Here is a 21,169-nt window from a genome sequence, read left to right on the forward strand (position 1 = left end):
CTATATCTTTTCAGATGGGATTTTTTTTTTTGTAGTAGTAGTACTTTCTTCTGTATGTTTCCTATTTTCTGTGATACAGCTTCCTGTGACCTTCACACTGTCATATCCAGAAATGAAGAAGCCTATCTTGGTGCAGGCTCTTGGTCCATCTAGCCCATAATTCTACTGCTGACAATGGCCCCCAAAGCCATTTTGTGGCGGACTTGGCTGCCCACCTTGACATGACCCCTAAGATTTTAGGTGCACAGTCTAAAATAATCCCATTTCTCTTTGTAACCTAGTATGGCTTAATCAGCTGTGAATTTAGCTAGATCCCTTTAAAAGGACAATTTTAGCCTGTCCTACCTACTGGGGAGCAGGGGGCGGGGGCGTGGAGGGTAGGTAATGGAGATCCACAGGGTAACTGGAGGGGCCATTGCGGGTTCTCAAGACTGATTTCAGTTCCGAATAGTGATACCAATCCTCAGGTGGACTGCCTTCTAGAGAAATACCCGCTGCTTCTGTTCTTTGTCTCATAGCCAGTTAGTTCTCTGTCCACAGCAAAACATTCCCTTCCATCCTATAGCAACTCAACCTTTTTGATTGTCAGTATAGTTTTATCAGTGTTTCTTTGAATGGGTAAAATACCCCCCCCCCTTCTCCTTGCTTACAACTTTTTAAAACCTTTTTAAAGATTGTAAAGATTGTAAAAACAAGCCAACTCTTCCTTTTATAAGAACAACTATGATCTTTTTTTCCCTATAGACTATGAGCTTAAGTGCTTACTAATAAACCTTTTTTAAAATAAATTTTATAAACCCATCAGCTTGGCCATGTGGCAGTGAGAATCACTAGTCAGAGGTTCATAGAGTCTCCCTTGCAACCTCTCTCGTGGATGGACATCTTCCTATCGACCAGTTGGCCTCCAATACCATAGTCATTTGCAGTGGCTCTCTCCAGCTCCACCATGACCCCCAGGCATTCCTGCAATGCACCTGCCAACCAGCCTTCCAGAATTATTCATAATTCAGTATAGGAAGTAGGTCTAGAACAGCATGTCCATGTAGTACTTCCAACTTGTCTCATTCCTTTGTGTCTGCTTGCCAACAGAATGGGACGTGGCAAGCAGACACAAAGGTTTATATCTATCGATACTAACATCCGCCTTCCACTCACAGCAGCTTTGTAACCTTTATGTATCTGTAGCCAGAAATCAAAATCTGTCCATTTGAACACAATTATAGAAAACCATGTTGATTTTAAGGCTTTCATTATAAACTTCACCCTGGAAACAATCTTTAGAGTCTTTCCAAGTCTGAAGACCCATATGCATGGAATGTTCTCACAGTGTGCTCTGTCAGAGATAGTTTTTACTGATGTTTTCTTAGAAGCATCATTCCCCAGGTATGGAGAGAACTGTCGAAAGGCCTTTACAAGGAGTCAGGCTGGCTCAGATAGGTGGGAGCTTTATTGACAACAGGCCATGAAAGAAGAGTGGGCAATAATTTCTGTATGGACAAAGGGAGAATTATAAATTGGGACTGACATATAAACATGAGTAAGATTCAAAATTCCCCCTCAGAAGAAGTGTCAATATTAGTTTGAGTTACAAAACAAGGTAGAAGGAGAGAGTGGTATAGATGTTTCTTTATAGCTACATATGGAAGCTCTGCTACACATGCACACACATAAAATTATAAACTCAAAGATAAGGAACCAATCATATATGAATGTGATTGTACTTTTAAGGTTTATAGGTGGGTGGTGTTAAATTATAATTTTCTGAAAGGCAAAATCATGACTCTCATATGGAAGGTGTGAGGCAGTTCAGGGGAGAAATTAGGGTATTAAGGGGTGGGTATGTGTTGAAGGCAAGTCCAACTTTATATACACACAGATGCGCATATATATGTTTATATATATATATACACATTCATTTATATTAATGTGTGTATGTGTATAAAATTTGTTTTTATTTTCCCCCTAATCCTCCTCATAACTGGGGACCATCCACTACCCTAAAGGGAGAAGGCAGAAGACCAGCCCTTATGTTGGTGACCAGTTTGCTCAGTGCTATTAGGGTAATCATGGGTAAAATCATGGATGGGGACCATGAATCGCTGAACTTTTGAGAAGCAACATGAATGTGATTATTCCTTTAAGGGTGTAGATGGGTGGTATTGAATTATAGTTTTCCAAAAGCTGAAATCATGATTCTCATGCAAATAAACAATGAGCACATGTCAAAGATTTTATTCAATTCATTCATTTATATGGGAATCAGTAAGATATTCACACCAATTCAAAGAGCATTTGAGAAACTGAGTTTATGTAATTTAATAAATATTAACCTAAGATTGCTAGGTTAGATTAAAACTGCTTAACTGGTTAATGTCTTAGAGGCCAATAAACTGTAACCTTTGGAAACAACTGTTCTATGGGACAGAAATAATTTTCATCTAGAAAAAATGAAATAGACTAAATATCTATGAGTTAACGTATAACGTCACTAAGTCTGGGACCTTTAATCAGTAGTAAGCAGTGAGTCAAACTAAGTACGTTGTCCTAGATAACCTTTGCATAGACTTTGCCCTGAATGACATTGAAAGGATGTGCTGCCTTATTTTCAAGTTGTGGATAATTTCCGTAACAGTGGTGAAAAGTAGAGGAACATACTGAGTAGTACATAATAGAGTGTTTAGATCTCAGCTTATATGTGAAATATCCCATGTTTTTGGTAACAAGAATCTTCTTATCATTCCCCAAGGCAGCGGCTGAGAGAAGAATCCCCAGAAAATAGGATTTACTTAGCAAAATTGCTGTAGAGAGGGAGAATGAAGCCAGTATTTAGCTCTGCTTTTGCCCCATTAGATATTTAACAATTCACTCAGTGATTCAACAAACATTTATTGAGCATCTACTGCCTGCCAGGCTTTGGGGAGTAGAGTGAAAAAGGCAAAGTTCCTTCTAGTGGGAAAGACAAGTAGCAAATAATGAAATCATCACAAGAATAATACAGTTTTAGGTAGTAGAAGAGTGCTATGAAAGGTAGGGGTGGGGAAGAAGCAGGGTAGAGGAAAACAGATGATTAGAGGGGAGGGGTGGGTTTTAGATGGGACGGTTGCAAGCTCTTAGGAGGATTGGCAGGCCCTGTAGTGTGTGGCCCAGCAAGGGCAGGGGACTTGGTGTCAGGAGAGGCTCTGCTGTCCGTCTTCTGATAGGTAGTCCCAGGCTGCCTGAGCCCACTGTCTGAATATGATGACGTCTTCACTCTAGTTCATGGCCCAGGATACCTCCAGTTTGAATTTCCATCTTCTTGTCATGAAGCAAAGTAAGGATGGGGGACCAGAGCTGCAAGTGGAGCGAACAACGCACACAGTTCGCCACTGGGGAGAAAGCTGTTACACATGTCCTGGTTTAAGGCAGGGAGAGAAGGCTCAGAAAACTGGTTAGGAGCATGGTTTTCAGATCAGACACACCTGACGTTGAATCCTATCTCTACTGCTTAGGCCGTGTGACTTTAGTTACTCAAATCCATTTTCCATCAGTTAATGACGCATAATGATCACTCCCTCATGGGGTCACTTGGAAAATTAAATGAAATCATCTCCAAAAAGCCCTAGGCACACAGGAGGCCATCAACAAATAGTATTGTTCCTGTCATTCCCACATTTGGAGAGTCTGTAGTACCATCTTCCTGTAGCAGTAATTAGTCTTATTACAGGCGTACAGTTCTTGAACTTTATGGAAAGATGAATCATTATCACAGAGTTTAGGTACATGTGAACTGGAGGTCCTCCAGATGTGTTGGTGTTGACCCATGTTTTGTGGTCAAAATTATCCCAGCCAACAATCCAAGTTTTCCAAAGAGATGGAAGGTGCGAGGCCTTAGTGGCACACCTGAAACTTTTCAGCACAGGCTTGGAAATTCTTGGGTGAGAATTTAGAAACTGAAATTATAATACTTTTCATGGAGTTTTGATCTGGGATGTTTTTCCATTTCCTGTCTGTCCTTTCCTTTCCTTTGTTTTACTGTTCTTTCCTTTCCCTCTTATAAGTTGCTTTCTCTTCTGGAGAGCTATGGGTTAGGAAGCTATTAATTAGCTGCGTCTGATTTTCAATGAGATTTAATATAGTAGGGATAAAACTGCCCCTTTTGAAAAGAGAGATTAAATGTCTGCAAATTCCTTGAATTGATTTTCTAATTGTTTTGGTAATAATGTTTTTTCATTTGATAATGTTGCTGAAAGAAATAATAATTTTAATTAAACTTTAAATGTAATTTTTTATTTTATATATCCTAAGGAGACTAAGTTTTCTTGCAGGGAATAAGTTAAGACCATAACCTTCTTCTCTAACCTCATAATTATTATGATCAGGAAATGTCTGTAATACATTACATTGTAATTAAATTGCATACCCCAGACTGTGCAAGATCTGTTTATAAAGGACAAATGGATTTTCCACAGCTGCTTGCCTGTGAGTGCATCCTTCATGAAACATTGCGGCAGCCAATGTATGCACGGAAATAACAGACTTGAATTTAAATTTTCAAAGCCTTCAAATGTCTTTCAAAATCTTCTCATAACATGAATTGCTTAATTTGTGTACATGAAAACCCACTGATTACATATGAATGAGAGTCAACCTACAATAAGAGGGGGCTATGAGAATCTTTGTGTATTTACCCACCCATCTCTTCAGGAATTTGCAGGTATTCATTTAATCTTGTTCTGATATCCTGCACAGACTGCGGTCATTACGGGGATCTTTCTGTGAAGATTGGAATCTTCTGTGAACAGTATGGGGCAGGTCAGGTATTTCCTACCATATTCACTGGACCATCTTCACCCAGTCACACAGCTGGAAAATATTTTGTGAGATGAATGTTTACAAAAGAAAAAAAAAAAAAAATAAGGATTCAGAGAGGAGAGAGAAGAAGGGGGAAGAGAAGGATGAGAAGGGAAAATAATCCAAACATGGGTCAAGGCGGGGTCACGTAGAATAGACCTCATGGTCCAATTGTTCCATCTTTAAGAACAATCATCAGAACTTTGATTTATTAAATAAGAATTTTAAATCCTTCAAGTTGTATTTAATTGATCATGCTGTTGTGGATATACTGGGTTAACCTTGTGGATACATAATATCTTAGAGTAAAGTATGAACTGAGTGCTTACTCATGCTCACCAGCATCTTGAACTCGGGTACCATTAGCCCTCACTCATTCATGAGGAAACTGAGGCTGAGTGGCCTTACGTGATTCTCCCAAATTCACCCAGCTATTAAGCAGAGGACTTTGAATTGGAACCCGGTCCTATCTGACTCTAGCCCCTATGTTCTCTCAGCTGTATCTCCCTGTCTAGGCCCAATTTCTCTTTGACTGACAAGCTCAAGGACATGTCTTCACATCCTGAAATTCCAAACCTCCCTTAGAACTGATTTCCTAAAGGTGAACTGTCCTAATCATGCTGTAATTTGTTTCCAAGGGGTGAATATTGGCCTTCAGAGCAGCTTTCTCCTACCTACCAGCTTTCTCCTTCTAAAAATCATTTGATTTGATTCCCTGTTCAGAGCTCATATACCTGTCAGAAGATACTGTGCAATTTATCCCTAAGGACAGTTAATATTTCCCCCGCTGCCCCCCACCTTGTGATGTCAGGTGCTCTCAGAAATTGCAGTGCAGGCTCTCCCTCAGTGATGGTCTTTTCGATCAGTGGCTGTCACTGACAAAATGTCTCCTTGGAACTGCAGAGACAAAGCTGCAAGGCTGCCAGCAGGCCTGCTCTCCTATCTCCTGTGGTTATCAGTGTTCTCACTGGTGGTACCAGATCTTCTGGAGTTGTTTCAGTTTTGTAAAGTGTTCATGGGAACTTAGATGATCTCTGAGGAAATGCTTTCCTTAAGTCACTAGTTTTAAAGGGAGGCAGCCAAATTCCCAGCCATCTGGCAGTCAGTTTCTTTCAGTCTGAGACAGGGAATTTCAGAGGCCTTGAAGAGGGCATGCACAAATATTTCTTGCTTCTATTTTTTCAATATGGAATTTGGAGCTTTGTCTGTCAGCCACCATGCTGTGTCTTTAGGAAACTCTAAATGGGAGGAAATCAGCCCCTAGCAAGCTGCACTTTGTCTCTTGGAATTGAATGTCCTTTTCTGTTTCTTGAAGACCACAATTCTGATTCATCTTCTATCTGCCCTCAGTGACTTCCGTTCTTTGAACTCCTTGACTTCGTCCTTAACTTGTGGATGAATTTGACATCCAGCTGATGCTCTGTGGGATCCAGAGGGCACGTGCTCCTCACCAGCTTCAACTAGTTCTAAAATGTCATGGTTTCTGTTAAAATGCTTCTAGCTCCTACCAAAGTGAACACACAGATCTGTCCCTCTTGGGTTGTGCTGTGAGTTCATGGCGTAAAGTGTCTTCTGGTTTAAAAATGGACCACTGGGCTTTTCACTGGAAGTTTGGTTATCTTTGTCCACATGCTTTCCAGAGAATTTCAGAGGCCGGGATATCATCATCTGGCCCTGGTCTTTGTCACCTGTCCCCCAAACTGTACTTCCTTCCTAGCCGTCTCCTCACCACCATGATTGTTTACACAATTCTACCTCCACATTTTTCTGGAATGTCTCCCTAAGGGGCAGCTCCCGTCTCCCCACCTTCCTGCCCATTGGCCCCCAAAGGCTTCCCATTTATGAACTGTGTTCAGTCTATTTTCAGCCTTATTTAGGAACTTTCAAAGATAACGTTAGTTGCCAACTTTCTCTGCCTGTAATTAACCCAAGTTACCCACACATCGCCCAAACTGGAATGCTCACGTGTTCTATTCACCTGGAATATCCGTGTCCCCATCTCTGTCTGTTGACAGCCTAAGTACTTGTGCTAGATATTCTCTTGTGCCACTCCTTATCAATCCTCACCTTTCTCTACCCTATACTGTGCCCTTGGAGGCTAACGGTTATGGACTGCCCTCTGGCTTATGATTGGGTTTGGCCAAGGGAGGCCTGTAGGATAGGAGAGGCACCAGCAGGGGACTGATTCCCTGGCTTCAAACAACCCCAGCTCCCCTGGTGACCCTCTCCAGCAGATACAATCGCAGCTACAGCTGCTTTCTTCTCTGCTCTTTTAGGCCTAGGGGTGGAAATGGCCTCCCTTGCTTCTCCTTTAGCATCCCTTATTGGTTTTATTTAACCCTGACCACTCTTTGTAAATAATCCTTTCAGTAAATTTTCCAAGTTATCTTCTTGGTGTGTCCCAACTGTTTCCTACAAGGGCTCTGACTGATACAGCACCCCCAAGGCCCAGTTCACTTATACACTTTTCTGATTTCGTTCATTCACTCAACAAATTCACATTCATCATCTGTTTGGTGTTACGTTATAGGCATTGGTGACAGAGTGGAGAACAAAACAGTGGCCTTGCCTTCAGGGAAATTACAATATAGTGGGGAAAACAAATGTGAAACAAGCAGTTATAACAAAGGATGGTGAAGATTACGATAGGAGAAGTATGGAGAGCACACAACAAGGGGACCTAGTCTAGGGGTCAGAGAAGGTCATTCAACTACATAAGGTATCCACTATTTTTTGTCCTTTGCCCATAGCACTCAGTGCATTCTGATTGTGTTATTATTATTTGTGGGCACATTTTCTCTGCCTCTACTGCAGAATAAGCTTTTGAGAGCAGAGACTGTGTTTTTCACCTTTATGTCTTAGCCCACTGCCTAGAATGTGTAGGAACTCAAGTATTTGTCCAGTTGAATTGGATTGAACTTTCTGAACACTTATGAACCTCAGCTCCAGCCCACCCACTGAAGGTTGTACATTATTAGGCTGGATAATGGTGAGATCCCACCCTTTCAGAGCTATTGGAACAACAGAAAACATGTTTTACTAGTTTAAAAACGAAAAATCACTGAAGAGGAAGAAGCTTCTCAACACAGGTGAAGGGTTTGATAGGTGTTATCAACCTAATACACCCTGTTTCGGATATTTGCTGACAGGCGTTGGAGTCATTAATTGTCAGGGTTGAGAGTTGAGCTTTCTTTTATATGTTTATTTTGCATCACTGGCTTGTGTTGTGTTTGATAGCAACATAGCTGAAGTCAGTGTGAAATATGAATGAATGGAGGGAAATCCATATCCTACTCCAGAGCCAGGAGTTTGGGGAGATAAGTAGGGGAAAAGCTTGGTACAAAGTTTTTAAAACTTGGGTCGGTGTAGAGAAAATCTGGACAGCATCCTGAGGCAACAGAGGGCTCAGGAACAAAGAGCAGGAAGTAGAGGATTGGGAGAAGAGAACTCTGGCAATGTGGTAGGCCAGAAGTTCTCAGACACCTAGCTCCGCCTGCCAAAAATAATTGTTGGATAAAACAATAATTCTTTCTATAATACATGGCTTAGTAAGGCAAAGTAAGGGAATTCCTCAGGGGTGAAAAATGATGAAGTGAGACTCTGTAAGAGGTAAGAAAACTCCAGAGCCTTTGTCTAAGGGTATCTGCCAATCCCTGTTCTCCTAGAGCATGGGTTTTAACGAGGCGTGAGTGCGTCTGGGACAGGAGACAAAACTTGGGGCCCTAGTGTCCTTATATAAGGTATTGATCAACTTTAAATAAATATGTAAGCCATATCAATCATCTGAGGTCTCCACTGAGAGAACTGAAATAAAGTGTGTAACTTCCAAATGAGTAGAGTTGGGGTGGGGGAAGGAATGATAGGAGGAGAAAAAAAAAAAATCAACACAAAGGAGAGCAAGAAAGAAAAGGAAAAAAAACAAACTTAGAAAACAAATGAACAAATAGAAAGCAAAAACTAAGATGATATAAATGAGTCCAATTTAACAATAATCACAAGCTACATAAATGAATTATAATCTCCAGTTAAAACTCAAAGATTGTTAGACTAGATTTTAAGAATTCAACTTTAAACTATCCGTAAGAGGAACCCCTATAAATATAAGGACAGAGGCAGATTGCAAGTAAATTGATGGGAAAAGACATACAAAGAATGAGGTTAAAAAAAGGAGATATAGCTATATTAAATATTAGGTAAAACTAGACTTCAAGACAAAAAGCATTACTACAAACGGCGAGGGTGACTACATATTAATAAAGATATTCAAGCTGGGACGAAGTGAGAGAGTAGCATTGACATATATTCACTACCAAATGTAAAATAGATAGCTAGTGGGAAGCAGCCGCATAGCACAGGGAGATCAGCTCTGTGCCTTGCGACCACCTAGAGGGGTGGGATAGGGAGGGTGGGAGGGAGATGCAAGAGGGCGGGGATATGGGGATATATGTATACATATAGCTGATTTTCTCTGTTATACAGCAGAAACTAACAAAACATTGTAAAGCAGTTAGTTATACTCCAATGAAGATGTTAAAATAAATAAAGATGTTCAATTTACCAGGAAGACGTAATTCTAAGTTTATGTGCTCCTAAAAGCATAACTTTGAAATATATAAAAAAGAAATTGCTGGAACTGCAAGAAAAATAAACACGTCCCAAATCACAGGTCATTTTCACACATCTCTCTCAAAATTGATAAAACAAATAGACAATAAATCAGTAAGGAGTTAACAGTTTTGAAGAATACAATTAACAAGCTTGTTTTAATGCACAGACACAATACACTGAAAGCACGTTCTTTTCAACACATGTAACATTTATAAAATGGATCATCCAATAGGCAATGGAGAAAATCTCAGCAAAACTCAAAGAATTTATATCATATAGCCCACATTCTCTAACAGTTAAATTGGAAGTCAAAAATGAAAAAATAACTAAGTAAACCCCATACCTTTGAAAATTAAAAAACACATTCTAACTCATGCGTCAAAGAAGAAAATCAACGTAGGAATTACTAAATATTTAGAACTAAGTGATCATGAAAATACTCATCAGGACTGGTGGGATATAGAGAGCTAAAGCAGTCATAGGGGAATGATTGTAGCCTTACTGCTTATGTCGGTGACAAGGAAAGTGTGCAAAGTAATAAACTGAGCATTCAACTCAAGAAGCTAAAAAAACAGAAGTGAATCAACCTAAGAATAAGGAGGGAAATAATAAATATGAGTAAAAATCAATGAAAGAAGACTGCTATACATTAGAGAATGTCCCCAAAAAACAAGATTGTCTCTCTTTTTTTTGAAAGAGTAACACAGCTGACAAACTGCTGGCAAGACTGATGAACAAAAAAGAGAGAAGACTCTAATAACCAGTATCAGGAATGAAAAAGAGTACTCCCTATAGGTGCTGCAGACATAAACAAAGATAAAAACAGGATATTACTGACAACTTTATGCTGATTATTTTGAATATTTGGAAAACTCACACATTCCTAGAAAAGTGTAATTTCCAAAGTTAATTCAAGAAGAAACATAAAGCCTGAATAACCCAATAACCAGGATAGGAATTGAATCATTAGTTAAAATTCTTACCATAAAGAAAGTATCAGACCTAGATGGTTTTGTAAGGCGTTCTACAAAATGACCAGGAAATGAATCATTCTAATGTTACACAAACTATTCCAGAGTATAGAAAAAGAAGGATCACTTGCCCATTTTATGAATCAGATATATATCCTTGATACTAAAAATGGAAAGCCACAAACAGAAAATGCAAATTTTTTAAAATGTATAATTTACAGTTGCAACAAAAAGTATAAGCCATGGAGGAAAGAAAACTAACAAAAGGCATGCCAAACTGTATTACAAAACTTCAAAGACATTACAGAAGACTTAATAAATAGAAACATATCAACACACCATTTTCATGGATAAAAACACAGTATCCTAATATAAAAGATGCTAGTTCTCCGCAAATTGATACGTAGATTAACACAATTCCCATCAAAAGCCAAAAATATTTCTTGTACAGTTTTAAAATGATCCTAAACTTTATCTGAAAGAGCAAACAGTCAAGAATAGTAAGATATTCCTGAAGGAGGAGAAAGAGAAAGTGAGGGAACTTGCCCTGCCAGATAACAAGAATTAGAATGCAATGGTAGTTAAGATACTGTGATATTGTTTTGGGAATAGACAAACAGACCACTGGAACAGAATTAGAAAGCCCCCAAACAAAGCAACATATATAAGGAAATTTGATATATGCCAAAGTTGATACTGCAGACCAGTGGGGAAAGAGGATGTATTAGTCAAATTTTGCTGGAACAACTAAAAATAAAAATAGAAGCCTACCCTACACCAAAATCAATTCCAATTCTAAATGAATGAAGAACTTAAAAATGAAAAGGAAAACTTTAAAAGTTTTAGAATAAGACCCCAGAGAATATTTTTGTGATATAAGGGTAGGGAGGATTTCTTAAACAAGATATAAGAAATAAAAATCATAAAGGAAAGGATTCATAAATTCAACTATATTAAAAGTGAGAACGTCTATTCATTTAATGCATGATAAACAGAGTGAAAAGAGCCACAAACTGGGAAGTGATTTATATAAACCAACTACCAACAAAAGATTAGTATCTAAAATATATCAAGAACGCCTACAAATCAATAAGAAAAGACAAGCAAATCAATTCAAAAATGGGCAAGGGGCATGAACAGGCATTTTCCAAAAGAGAAAACATAAATGGCAAAAAATGCATATGTGAAAACATGCTCAGTCTCATTAATAATTTAAAAAATTAAAACCTTATGAGGTAAAGTGCTAGAGAGGATGTGAAGCAAGAGAAAGACTCATATACTGACAGTGGGAGGATAAACTGAAAAGGAAAACATGTGGGAACTGCATGATGAAATTAAACACACATGTGGCTCTATAGCCCAGCAATTCCACTCCTACATTTAGAGCCTAGAGAGCGTTGATTATATTTATTTGGTAAAACTATAAAGAAAAGCAATGAGTGGTTAATACGCAAGCAGAACAGGATAGTGGGCGCCTCTGGAGGGAGGAAAGGATCCATGGGGTTGGGTGGGGTGGGTGGGAGGGAACTCATAAGATGGGCTTCAAAGCTACTGGTGATATTCTTGCATTGAATCATGGACATATGTGAACTCTTATCTTGTCACCGTTTATAATATACATTATGTTCCCTACAATCTTATGTATGTATGGTACTATATTTCATAATAAGATAATAAGTAAATAAATAAATTAGTCCAGAGGCTAAAGAACTGTGGTTGGAACCCACAGAATGGGCCGAGTAGGTTCTAAAGGATGACTAGGAGGTGTGAAGATACCTCGAGGCTCTGATCCACGGCTGAAACTAGAGAAAAGCTTCACTGAGTGACAAGGAAGCTCTTAAGTGGGGCGGAGACTCCTGCTGATGCCCTTGGAGGTTGCTGGGAAATTTTATTGGAAGTAAATGAATGATTTGAGAAGAAAAGCTTGAGCAAAGGAGTACTGACTTTCTTTTGTATCCAGGGAGGTAAAAAATTTGCACTCTGCTAATACGAAAAAATACTGTCTCTTTATAAATAAAGAGGGTATTGTAGCACGTGCTTTTCAAATAAAGTTTATTTTCCTTTGGGTAGCAGGAAGTCCAGAAGAAGGCAGTGTAGAGCTTATTCAATGGGCTTGAAATATTTTCTAAATCCAGGCTCCTTCTGTCTTTCCACTCTGCCATTTTTAGTGTGTGGGCTTTTTGCCCCCCTGCAGTTCCAAACTTCTCATCTAATTCAGCATGAGGGCATTTTACTGACTCTTGTCAGCCAAGTAAAGGCTTTCCTAGAACTCTCCCACAGACTGCCACTTCATATCCTAGTAGTCAGAACAGTGTCACATGGCCAGTTCTTGCTGCAAGAGAGGCTGGGAATGTCATTATTTTGCCATCGCAGCCTGTATAATAGGATCAGGGAAGGGGCCAGTGGTTTCTGAACAGCTATTCAGCAATGCCTGTCAAAATACTTCACTAAGAATTCTTCCTCTTTTTTCCCCAGGAGCCAGTCTACTTGATGACCTATATAAATATTTCTCCTTCCATCACTCCCATGGAGACACCATGACTGTCATGGATCCAAAGCAGATGAATATTGCTGCTGCTGTTTGGGCTGTTGTCTCTTATGTCATTGCAGACATGGAAGAAATGCTGCCCAGGTCTTAGCAAGAACAAGAGAGAAGGCACTTTTGTCCTTTCTGGCCAGGAATCCTGCGTCTGCAGCTTCAAGAAGCCCAGCTTCACCTAACAATTTTATGTGATCATTTACAAAGCACAACACTTTTTTATACTTTCTGATATCATCTTTCTTGATACTTTTCCAAATTCTCTGTTCCTAGTGTAAGGAATGAGCCCCACCCCCACAAAGAATCAGCCAATGGTAGGGATCACAGTGGGGGAATTTCTTTACACCACATATTAAAAATACGGTTTCTACTTTGAAAGTAAATACTGGATAAAGCTTTGGAAGACCTCTGGCTTTTATGCGTGTATTTACGAACATTAAATACAGTGACACCAATATTTTGTTAAGTTATTCATTGAAGGAGTAGAGGAGTACACAATTGTAGTACAGTCTTAATTGAATGTATGGAGGCATTTGGCTTTCTAATTTGTACATTTTTATATTATTAGAATTTTTTAATGAGGTTAAAATTTTTTAATTCACAGAAAAAGTCACCATTTGGGGAAAAAATCAAGTATGTAAAATCCAGTTGCCTTATTAAAGATCTATCACCAAACAAATGATAATACTATTTTACATTTATGTTTTATATATTTCACATAATATATCTATGAAGTTGGGGCTTATTCACATTTTGCTGATAACAAGTTTGAGGCTCAGAGAAGCTAAATAATATTCACAGAGCAAAACATTGATCCCCTTCTACTCTGGGAATAATCTCTACTGTTCTTCCACACACAATGTTCAGTATTCAATTTAAAAAATTATAAGACACACCCAAAAATGCAAGAAAAACTCATTGTCAAGAGTTAAAGCAACTAAGAAAACCAGACAAAAGAGATAACTCAGATGTTGGAATATCAGAGAGGAACTTTGACATAACTGTGATTAATATGTTAAATTCTAGTGGGAAAATGGGTCTATATACATGAACAGAAGGAGTATTTCAACAGAAAGTTGAAAACTATAAAATGGAATCAAATGCAAATACTAAAATAAAAAATACAACATCAGAGATGGAGAATTTCCTTGCTGGGCTCATCAGCAGACTGGATGAAACTGAGGAAAGAATCAACAAACTTGAAAACAGATCAATAAAAATTATCCAAACTAAAACACTGAGAAAGAAAAGTGAAGGAAAACAAACACCAGAATGGATCATTAGACTGTGATCTAATATATATGTGGCCTAATATACATGTAACTGAATTCTTAGAAGGAGAAGACAAAGTATCAGTTTTATTAATGGTAATGATTAAAAAGGCCTTTCATTTCTGGCAAGGTTGCCGACTGGTACACTGACTGACCCTTACACTGAAAACTAAAGATGTTGGATAACATCTGAGAAACACTTTCTTAAATATATGAATTAACTGCTTAAAAGGTAAAGAATATTAGACAAAAAACTAAGCGGAGGCATGAACCAAGATTATATATAGCACATTAAACCAGCTTTTCTTTTTGAGAAAATATGCAGAATGTGGTGAACTTAAATTTCTATTTTCACAGCTTTTAGTGGTTCAGGGGACTATAGACAAATCCCATATTAGGGACACTAGAGAACCCCAATGAAATTGGAACCCCAAAGGATTATACCTCAATACAATGGTGAACTAAAAATAACTCTGGGGACCATAAGGAAAATTACTGTTATTATTAAGTAATCGCTGAATGGAGGGTCCAGAGAAATTCCCACAGATTAAGTTACACAGTCAAAAAAATAAAAAACAAAAACAGGAATCAGAGCATTCTGAGCAAGAGCAGTCCAAAAAAGAAAATAGCAGAATTAATTCACAATATCCTCTGATATTGCAATTTGTAAATCAAGAATTTTCTGATCTATGCCTATTATGTTTTGAGGAAGTAAAAGAAGGGATTGAAAATAGAGAGTAAAGGACTATAAAAAGTGACCAAGCATATTGTTAAAAAAAAAAAAAAAAATAGAACTTCTAGAAATGTAAATGGAATTTGAAAATTAGAGGACCAGCTTAACTGCAGATAAGAGAATTCATGAACTAAAAAAAAAATAGTGAAGAAATTAATGAGAATTTAGCACAAAAAGAAAAAGATATGGAAAATATGAATGAGGTTAAAAAATATGAAAGATAGAGTTATATGCCCTAATTTAATCAGGGTTCCAGAAAAGAAGAAATAAGACAAAGAATTATCTGAATAAATAATAAACGAAAAATTTCCAGAAATAATGAAATATACCAATCCACAGAATCAAGAAACCCAATGAATCCCAAACAGAATAAACGAGAGGAAATCGCTAATTTTGCCTAACTACTAGGGCTAAACCCTCTGAATGCTCTTTTGATGCCCCATAAATTATGAGGTTTTCCTCTCTGATGGGCGGAACAAACTATTTCTGTCCTTGTTTGAGCTCCTAGCGCTGTTTCTTCTACCCCTTTCAGTTGGCTGTTCCCAGCCTCTGAGAGTTCCCTCCGACACATGCACCGATCAGTGCGCAGCTGGGGAGGGGTGGGGGACCCTCTGCAGGTGTCTGGCGTCTCATTCTGTGAGGCTCTCCCCTCTCTGAGACTGCGTCCCGTGAACTCTCGCTGCCTTGGCCTCCCCGGACATTCAGAGTCCTCCTTCAACTCATGGTGATTCCCGGGCTATGCTTGGGTTTCCCTTTCCTCAACTGTGACTGGAAACTCTCTCAAGGTAAGCTAGTGCCATCGTAGGACTCACTTCAATTATTTTCTGTCTCTTGGACACCACTGTCCTTCATCTCCTGGTATTCAGTGTCTTAAAAACTCTTGTTTCATATATTTATTTGAGTTTTTAATTATTTCAGACCTAAAAACAAAGCTGATCCCTGTTACTCTTACTTGGTCAGAAATAAGTGTCAAGTCACTATTTTTTGTCCAATGTATACACCCATATTCCTTTTACATTTTGTACATTTTGAATCATTCTTTTCTCACTACTTGATTCCAGTTTGGGGATGTAGATTCTCAAGGATTTCACGAACTGTCCAAAGACTGAGCTAAAATTCATGGCATCAATGAATCATTAGAGTCCAAAGATAATCTATGGCTTAGCTGGTAATCATCTTTAGTTTCAAGGATTATTTTCTAGAAAGAATATGTCCTATACAGATATATATATATATATATATATATATATATATATGTATATATATATATATATTTATTTATTTATTTATTTATTTATATGTAATATCATATATATTACATAAATTTTAAATGATGTATAAATATATATAAATAGATACCTATATAATTATTTATGTAAACTCATAGGCTGCTGGTTGCCTTCTTGTTGCTCCCTAAAATGGAGCAACACTTTATGTCCTATTGGACCGATTTCTTCCATCCCTTCAAGATCAGCAGAGAGGGACTTCTCAGTAGCAACACAGCTACACTCATGGTCCACCTCCCTTTGACTTGCAGCTTCTGTGCCTTTAGCTTGTCACCCTGGGCAGCATCTTTAGATCACCCTCACCGATGGCAGAGCTCAGATATGTCCCGTTTTGTATTCTCCACTCATTGCCACCACCATCCTCCCCACTCACTCCAGAATTTTAAAGTTCAGAGCCACTTTGAAAGAGAAAAACCATCACAAAGTGATATTCTAGCCTCTAGTTCCCACCAGCTGGCGAGACCCCCACCTCCCCCCCACCAACTGCCTTCTGTGTCGCCGTACCCACCCAGCCCCTCCAGGAAACAGGGCCCTTTGTTCCCCCTCCACTTTCTGCATGGGGTGTGGGCTTGTACCTTCCTCGCCTGTATCTTAGAACCGTCTCTGAGGAAGTGATTTTATTCCATCTCTTTGCCTTTCCCCATAAAGTTGTCCCTGAAAAATATTAGGGACAATAATAATAAAAAATATTATTATTTCCCTGAAAAAATAATAATTGCATAGGGCCAGATGAAAGCATGTCCTCCCAGGGCCCTCTACTGCTGCCTTACTGGAGGAGAATGGAGGGACTGGGTTGTGGGACAGTGTGAACGTGTGAGGCAGGGAAGTGTGTTGGTTGGCGGGGTGATAAGTGGCACTGATAGCACAGGAGCTACGGAGAACTACATGGGGTGGGAAAATAGAGGGGGGAGAAGAATTATGAAGAAAGAGAGGGGTCCGTAGAGTTTTTTCTCATGATAACTCCGCTCGCACATCATAATTGCTTAGCTCTCCCAGGCAGCCGTGGAGCCTGGCACGTGCTCTTGAATCACTACAGCTATAGGCACTTTCAAGTACAATTCTCTTATTTTCCATAAATTGAAAAAGGCACTGTTCCTCTGCTAAGAAACCGTGTCTCATTTGAGTGGCAGCCTAGTTCCTGTGCAGGCAGCAGCTTTCCAATTTGACTTTAGGGTCAAGCTGCTTTTCTGATTCATTAGGCTGAGTAGACTTAAGTGCAAATCGAGAAGAGAAACCCATTTAAATATTGTACAATGTGAAAAAGGTGAATTCTGTAAAAGAAAAGGGAGGGGATTAGAGGGAAAGGAGGTCAATTGCCGATTTTTCCCTTGACATTGTTAAGATGTGGTTTTGAGGGTTCTGGTGTGTCTGAATGATTTGGAGTTGAAGTTCCCAGAGTGTTCCAACTTCCTCACAATAATTAACGCTAATGACACCAAGAGTGTTTTGAAAATCTTCATGTGTCTGCACTGCATACATTTCATTGCCACGCAGTCCTATTTGCTCAGTGTGCTCCCCTCATAATAATTTGAGATGCTTCCCACTTACCTTGAGTAAATATCAAACAGATCTTGACATCTATATCTGTCTCATGAAATATACATCCTCTCTAACTGTGCCCAAATGATTAATTTACTGCTATGTGATGATTAGCGTAAAAATCTCATCACGACATGAGATAGAAGTGTTATCAGCTAATTGCCATTTGAAGTGAAGAATGTTTTTGCATAGAAATTAATGATGCATGCTTACTTCTCAATTCTCTGTTAAACCAGAAAACCCAAGACTGTTTTTGAAGCAGAAAGGAATTACCTTTGAAGTTTTTTGTTTTTTTTTTTCTTTCCTCTCCCTTAGATGATCCACAGTTCAGCAAAGGAATGGTGGAAAGCAATGGTTAGCGGAGTTTTGTACGCAAAACTCAGCTCTCACCAAATCAGGTCTTCCAACCAATCAATTACACAATTTCAGCCAAAGACCTTTTTCCTGGACGTTAGAGCCTCTCTGTGGCCCTGAAACTTGACAGAGAAACACTCATATATGTGCAGCCTATCCTAAGCATGCTCATGTCCTTTGGAGAATCTGATGTTCTTATTATCATTGGTGGTCATTCCAGTTCTGCTCAAGCAGCCGTACAACTATCTATGAGTTTGATTTTACCTCAGAAAGCCTTGTTTTATTTTCCAGATTTAAAGAACATTTAGTTGTGCCTTAGATCTTGATGATAAAGTCACACCCTAATCCAATTAGTTCTCTTAATTCTAAGTACCAGCCAGTCTATCCCAGAGATTGTAATGGAACATAAATTTTCCCCAAGCTCTGCCTTGCCATCCAAATCATCATCACCATTATCTAATACCCAGCCTGGGCCAGTTATGCTGCTGGGAACTTTATATGCATTTTCTCATTTAATCCTCACCCACCACAGTGAGGTCAGTCCTATTTTAATCCCCATTTTAGAGATGAGAAAACCTGGATATACAGCTCATACGTTACTTTTCCAAGATCACGGAGCTGATAAAATGTGGCTGAAATCTAGAAAATTCAAACCCGAATATCCCACTCAGACAAACATAAATCCTCTGGATAGTGACCCCTCTAGCCTTCACTGTGTGGACAGATCCAGTCTAACTGGTTCATTTTCATTTCAAGGAATAGAAAGTGGGGCTTGAACAATGCCATTCTTTGGCCCAAGAAAGAGGGGCTTTGTGCTTTTAGAAGACCCCACATGGCACAAACACACACCAACAACAAATTTATTGAGGGTTATATGGGTGCTTCTGTCACCAGCTATCTGGCACTCAGGGCAGGCACAGCAAGACTCATGAGTCTAAACATCCACTTCCAGGCGAATGCCATGTTGGCTCCAAAGAAATGCTGCCCTTGGATCCTGCCTTTGAGAGACAACTGTATCCGAATGTTGTGAACATAGACACTGCCTCAGAACATGAAGAAGATTTGAGGAATAAAAGTACTCAAGAAGAAAATACAAATTCATTAACTTGTCAAATCTTTCCTCTCAGAGAGCAAGAAGGCAATAGTTATTGCATAATTAGGTATTGTTTCCCAGAAGTGTGGAGCGTCCATTTTCTTGATTCTCATCCTGTTCCAATTTGTGGTTCTGAACATACTCATGAATAAGCATGGTGGCATATTGCATTGTTTAATATTTTCAATATTATTTAATATCTAATATCCGTAACTTAAATTGGCAACTAGATGGACATTTCATGCTAGAATTGCAAATAGTTTTATATTTGTAAAATTAATAATACCCAACAAACATTTTAAAATCTAAGTAGAAAATGTTCACTTTAGAGAGTGGCATGGACATATATACACTACCAAATGTAAAATAAATAGCTAGTGGGAAGCAGCCGCATAGCACAGGGAGATCAGCTCGGTGCTTTGTGACCACCTAGAAGGGTGGGATAGGGAGGGTGGGAGGGAAACGCCAAAGGGAGGGGATATGGGGATGTACGTATATGTATAGCTGATTCACTTTGTTATAAAGCAGAAACTAACACACCACTGTAAAGCAATTATACTCCAATAAAGATGTTAAAAAAAAAAGAAAATGTTCACTTTAAATATTTTTATTTAAAAATGTGATATTCATTATAATTTATATTTCTCTTTTATTTAACATTTATTATTTTTAATTGTGGTAAAATATACAGAACATGAAATCCATCATCTTAATCATTTTGAAATGTACAATTCAGTGGCATTAAGTACATCCACATTTTTTTGCACCCATCATCACCATTCATCTTCAGAACTCTTTTCATCTTGTAAAACTAAAACTCTGTACCAATTAACCAATAACACCCCATTACTCTCTGCCTCCAGCCCCTGGCAACCACCTTTCTACTTTCTCTCTCTCTAAATCTGACTACTCTAGGTACCCTGTATAAGTGAAATCATATAGTAGTTGTCCTGTGACTGGCATTTCACTTGTTCTCAAGTTTCATCCACGTAGTAGGATGTGTCAGAATTTCCTTCCTTTTTAAGGCTGAATGATGTTTCATTGTATTTGATACCACATTGTGTTTATCCATTCATCCATCGATGTTGATCTACTCTTGGTGGATCAACCAAGAGAGAATAATGTGAATAACACTGTTATGAATAATGTGAATAATGCTATTGTGAGTAATGCTGCTATGAACATGGGTGTACAAATATCTCTTCCAGATCCTGCTTAAATTCAGAAGTGGAATTCCTGGATCATATGGTAGTTCTGTTTTTCATTTTCTGAGGGAACACTATACTGTTTTCTACAGTGGCTACACCATTTTACACTCCCACCAAGAGTGCATAAGGGTTCTGATTTCTCCACATCCTTACCAACACTTGTTATTTTCCTTTTTCTCCCTGTATTTTTTTTGGGGGGGGGTGTTGTTTTTTGTTTGTTTTCTGTGGCCATCCTAATGGGTGTGAGGTGGTACCTTGTGGTTTTGACTTGCATTTCCCTAATGATTAGTGATGTTGAGCATTTTTTCATGTATTTATTGGTCAGTTGTATATCTTCTTTGGAAAAATGTGTACTCAAGTAGACATTTTTTCCCCATTTTTTAATCAGGTTGTTCTTTGTTACTGAGTTGTAGGAGTTCTTTATATATTCTGGATATTAGCCCCTTATCAGAGATGTGATTTGCAAATATTTTCTCTCATTCCATGGGTTACCATTTCACTCTGTTGATTGTATCCTTTGATGCAGAGAATTTTTAAATTTGGGGGTAGTCCTGTCTATTTTCACTTTTGTTGCCTGTTCCTTTGGTGTTTTTTCCAGGAAACCACTGCCAAATCCAATGTCATGAAGCTTTTCCCCTACTTTTTTTTTCAGAGAGTTTTATAGTTTTAACACTTACATTTAGGCCTTTGATCAATTTTGAGTTAATTTTTATATATGATATAAGGTAAGCATCCAA

General features: G+C 38.5%; 1 protein-coding gene across 2 annotated transcripts in view; it reads left to right on the forward strand.

The window, feature by feature from the left end:
• Nucleotides 1-13,403, forward strand: part of CPQ (carboxypeptidase Q) — a 501,828-nt gene extending 488,425 nt beyond the window's left edge. Inside the window, exon 9 of one of the 2 annotated variants that reach the window (XR_011070696.1) lies at nt 12,885-12,983. Coding sequence is in view for 1 of the 2 variants with exons in the window: in XM_068525552.1 (XP_068381653.1) it covers nt 12,885-13,048 (164 nt within the window). In the remaining variant the exon portion in view is untranslated. Of the gene's footprint in view, nt 1-12,884 lie in introns of both variants that reach the window. The other variant, XM_068525552.1, reaches the window with a different exon arrangement.
• Nucleotides 13,404-21,169: the final 7,766 nt, after the last annotated feature.

Source organism: Eschrichtius robustus, chromosome 17 (genome assembly GCF_028021215.1).
Source record: "Eschrichtius robustus isolate mEscRob2 chromosome 17, mEscRob2.pri, whole genome shotgun sequence".
NCBI classification, from domain to species: domain Eukaryota; kingdom Metazoa; phylum Chordata; class Mammalia; order Artiodactyla; family Eschrichtiidae; genus Eschrichtius; species Eschrichtius robustus.